The sequence below is a fragment of the Callionymus lyra genome, chromosome 11 (genome assembly GCF_982586985.1).
Source record: "Callionymus lyra chromosome 11, fCalLyr1.hap1.1, whole genome shotgun sequence".
NCBI lineage: Eukaryota > Metazoa > Chordata > Actinopteri > Syngnathiformes > Callionymidae > Callionymus > Callionymus lyra.
The window spans coordinates 5,375,033-5,379,068 of record NC_141828.1 but is presented as its reverse complement, the minus strand read 5'-3'; the positions used below and the strand labels follow the sequence as shown (position 1 = coordinate 5,379,068).

Below are 4,036 nucleotides of genomic sequence, written 5' to 3'. Positions count from 1 at the left end.
GTCTCCATGAAAGTCTAGTTACGACTGAACAAAAACATTATTTAAACACAAAATTCTACTGATATCTCAGCTATTGCAACGCATTTAATTTCATATTTTAGAATTTCTCGTGCACAGATTTACTATTTATCACTAGGCCTAAGGCAGATAGTGTGTGTGTGTGTGTGTGTGTGTTTGTGTCTGTTATAAGTGTTTGTGTGTGTTATGAGTGTTTGTGTGTGTCGAACAAAAGTTAAAATTAAAACATTTACCTTAAATAAAAATGGAACGTATTTATTTCTAATACATTTGAAACGTCAAACCTGAAATATAACATGAACTATTTTATTTTTCGTTGCTAATAGTTCAGATCAACTAATAAACTGATCAACTGATCAATCATCAGACAAGATTCTTCCTCATACGTCGCTTTTAATCAATTCTTCTGGAAAAGAATAAAAATCAGACAATCAAAAAGCAACAGAACACAGATGTCATACAAGTGATTTCTAAGGACAAAAGTGCAAAAACAAAAAAACTTGTTGAAAAGGTAAAATCAATCTTTACAAAAACCTCTGCTGAGACAGAATTGAAAAAAAAAAAAACCTGTTGATTCTTGTTGTGAGTCCGGACTGATCCGGATTGTGCTTTATTTAGTGAGAATCTGATGGAAATAACTGGGGTCATGTTTCCACATGAGCGTGTGAACGAGGCCAGACCCTTCCTCTTTGAATTGGGTCAGAGGTGACACAGTTTTCATCCGAACGAATCAATGAATTCTTCTTTTATTTGACACGAAAGTCACTTTTCTTCAAGTTAAAAAAAAAAACCTCTGATAATTATGACCAGCATTTTAAATGAAGATTCATTACAGCAACATTCGTTTACATTTGTTTACGTTTTACTAACGTGTGCAGAAGGAAACATGAAACTTAAGTTTCTAATAACAACGTGATTTTTTTTTTACGAAAGGCACATTTCGCGCTTTTAAATCATAAACATATATTTATCGATAAAAAATGTTTTAATTCAATGGTTGTTTTTGTTGCATAAAGTGTTTGTTTTTTAAATTAATTTAATTTAAAAAATATTCCTGGCGTTTTGTTGCCTTTTTTATTGATTTATTTGCAACAATTTTATTATTAACATTTTTACTGGTTTTTAATTTATTTGATGTTAGTTTTCATTTTTTTTAGATAAGGCGGATTTTTAGATGTATATAAATAATACATCAAATACAAGTTACAGATTTGTTTTTGTTTTTTCAGGAGTTTGATGACAGTGGTTTTATTTTTAAGCGTATTTTTACAAAAGCAACGAAACCTAGTTGGTCATTTTAACATTAAAATACACTAATTTAATCACAGTGAAGGACAGAACTCAATATTGAAATATCTAAATATATTTATTTTCCTACAATTTATTTTTATCTCAGTTGAAAAGTGTGTGTTTATAGACTTTTATCTTTTAATGTATTTAGTTCGTTTATTTTTTTCCCCATTAATCGTGTATTTTATATGTGAAAACATTGTGAAACATTTAGACACATTTAAAAAAAACCATCTTTTCAATGTGACTTTGATTTTCCAGTGGAATATATTTCTAATTTATTTGAGAAAAAACAACAATCGAAACAGGCCTCGCTATCACACGCTCGTGTGTGTTTGTAGTGAAGTGTGTGTGTGTGAGTGTTTGTGTGTGTGTGTGTGTTTATTTCCTCCTAAATAACGACTACATTTCTCCGGGTCTGAGGAGGCCTCCGCCGGTCTGCTCCTAACTCGTCACCCGTGAACCCGCTCTGTTGTTCGGAACACTTGTGTCAGGCCTACACACTCACACGTCGTCACGCAAACTTGCATCATGGGTAAAAAATTAATCCCTTGTCAAAAGTGAAGTTTTGCATAATTTAATACAAATCAATAATTTCCTAAATCGTAAGAATCTATTTATTTAAAGAGAAATTCAAAATGTAATTTCTGACTGAATGTTATGTTTAAAATAAAGATACATATAAATAGATGTATTTTTTGGAAATGACGTCTGTAATAGTAGGTCCACGTCGAGGCCTGTCCCGGGTCTGACCTGAGTAAGATATGATCTTTAGGCTTGTTCTTCCTCCCACACACGTGTAGCTCGCGTTTAAGGCTTCATTTAAAAAAACAACTCAAGAACCAACACACACTCCTCGATTGTCTCGCATAAATAATTATTCAACCGTCAATACTGATGAGTAACACGATAACAAATAGACTTTAAATACATTGTACAATAAATACAAAACATAAATAAAAGACTGAAACTGAAAATCTTTGTACAAGATATAAATAGTTTGAAATATAGTTATAGTTACCTTTGGCAAGTCTAGTTACAGTTATACACCCGCGGGTAACAAAACCTCCCTTTTTTGTTGTTTCATAAAACGCGAGAAAATAAACTTCCCAGTGGAATAATATGGCCAGAGTTTCACTTCTTATATTTATATATATTTTGATATTTACCACAATTATTCTGCTCAGTTCAGGAACGCGTTCGGGGTCACCCTCTTCTGGTGGGACAGGACTCCGGGGAACCCCGCGGACACGCCCGGAGAAAAGCCCGGTAGCGAGGTGTTCCTGAGCGAGTCCGAGAGCAGGGACGAGGAGCCGCCGCTCCCGAGGCCCCCGAAGCCCGTCGGGCCCCCCTGCTGGAGGTGCGGGGGCGCGGGTCCCGACACGGGGTTCCCCTGACCCCCCGACACAAAGTACCCGGCGCTCTGTCCGGACAGCAGCCCGACCGGCGACGTGCTCATCCCGTAAGTGTTCGTCAGGCCCAGGGCGCCCGCGCCGGACCCGCCCAGGATGGAGCGACCCAAGTCCCCGTTGCTCAGCTGCTCCACGGCGGGCAGCAGCGGGCCGTAGCCGGCCGCCTGGTTCAGGAACCCGGACGAGGAGCCGTTGTAGTGCGGGTGGTGGTGGTGGTGGTGGTGCAGCGACAGGAAGGGCGAGATCTGCCAGTACAGCGGGTTGTTCGCGCGCTCGTTCAGCCCGAGACCCAGAGGAGCGAAGCGCAGTCCGCGCTTCATGGCCAGCTTCCCGCGCGAGGTGGCGGAGCGGCGGCGCAGCTTCCCGGTGGTGCCGCCGATGAACACGTCGTCGGAGCTCGGGTCCAGCATCCAGTAGTTGCCCTTGCCCGGGTCGTCGTAGTGGCGCGGGACCTTCACGAAGCACTTGTTGAGGCTCAGGTTGTGGCGGATGGAGTTCTGCCAGCCCTGCTTGTGCTCGCGGTAGTACGGGAAGTTCTTCATGATGAACTCGTAGATCCCGTTGAGGGTCAGCCTCTTCTCCGGGCTCTGGCGGATCGCCATCATGATCAGGGCGTTGTAGCTGAAGGGCGGCTTGTCGTACTTGCCGGTCTTGGTGCCGCCGGTGCTGTTCTGCGGCTCCGGTGCCGGCTTGACCTCCTCCGCGCCTCCTCCGCCCTCCTCCTCCTCCTCCGGGTCCTCCTGACCCGGCTTCTCCGGGTCCGCCGCCGTGGAGTCCGCGTCCGGCGGGTCCAGGGACTTCTCGGAGTCGGAACCGGGCGACAGCGAGAGCGTCCCGGCGGCGGCGGCGGCGGCGTGCGCGGGTGCGTGCGCGGGGTCTGAGCGCTCGCACCTGGAGGGCAGGAGGAGACTCTTGATGCTGAAGGAGGAGGACCGGTGCACGGTCGGGGGGTCTTTCGCGTCCTCCATGCCCGGTAGAGCGGGGTCTCCCGACGTGAGGGAAGAAAGAAGGAGGAAAAAAAAAAAAAAAAAAAAAAAGTTGCAGGAATAAATAATAACAATAAAAAAATAAACAACAACAAACAAGTCGCGTCCACCTCCGTGATCCGGGACTGGAAGCAAGACCGAGAGAAAGGAGGGTCAGGAGGAGAGATGGAGAGAGGGAGGAGGAGGAGGCAGAGATGGGGAGAAATTAGTCATTAAAGGAGGTTCCGCGCGCGAGGAGGAGGAGCTTCTGCAACTTCTGTCAACAAATCCTCTTTCCTGCTCCTTCTGCTCCTTCTGCCTCCGAACTGACTCCCAACTTCTCGCTGCTGC

At 44.2% G+C, this 4,036-nt stretch overlaps 1 protein-coding gene across 1 annotated transcript; it reads right to left on the bottom strand.

Annotated features, from left to right (window-relative positions):
- Positions 1 to 436: 436 nt before the first annotated feature.
- foxg1b (forkhead box G1b) lies at positions 437 to 3,778 on the bottom strand. Its single transcript, XM_087803127.1, has one exon. The coding sequence runs from the start codon at positions 3,686 to 3,688 to the stop codon at positions 2,492 to 2,494; it is 1,197 nt and encodes a 398-aa protein (XP_087659253.1). The 5' UTR covers positions 3,689 to 3,778; the 3' UTR covers positions 437 to 2,491.
- Between the last annotated feature and the right edge of the window lie 258 nt (positions 3,779 to 4,036).

What these genes read in the sequence shown, in the direction of transcription:
- foxg1b (XM_087803127.1), bottom strand. Translation starts at nt 3,688, where the DNA reads ATGGAGGACGCGAAAGACCCCCCGACCGTGCACCGGTCCTCCTCCTTC.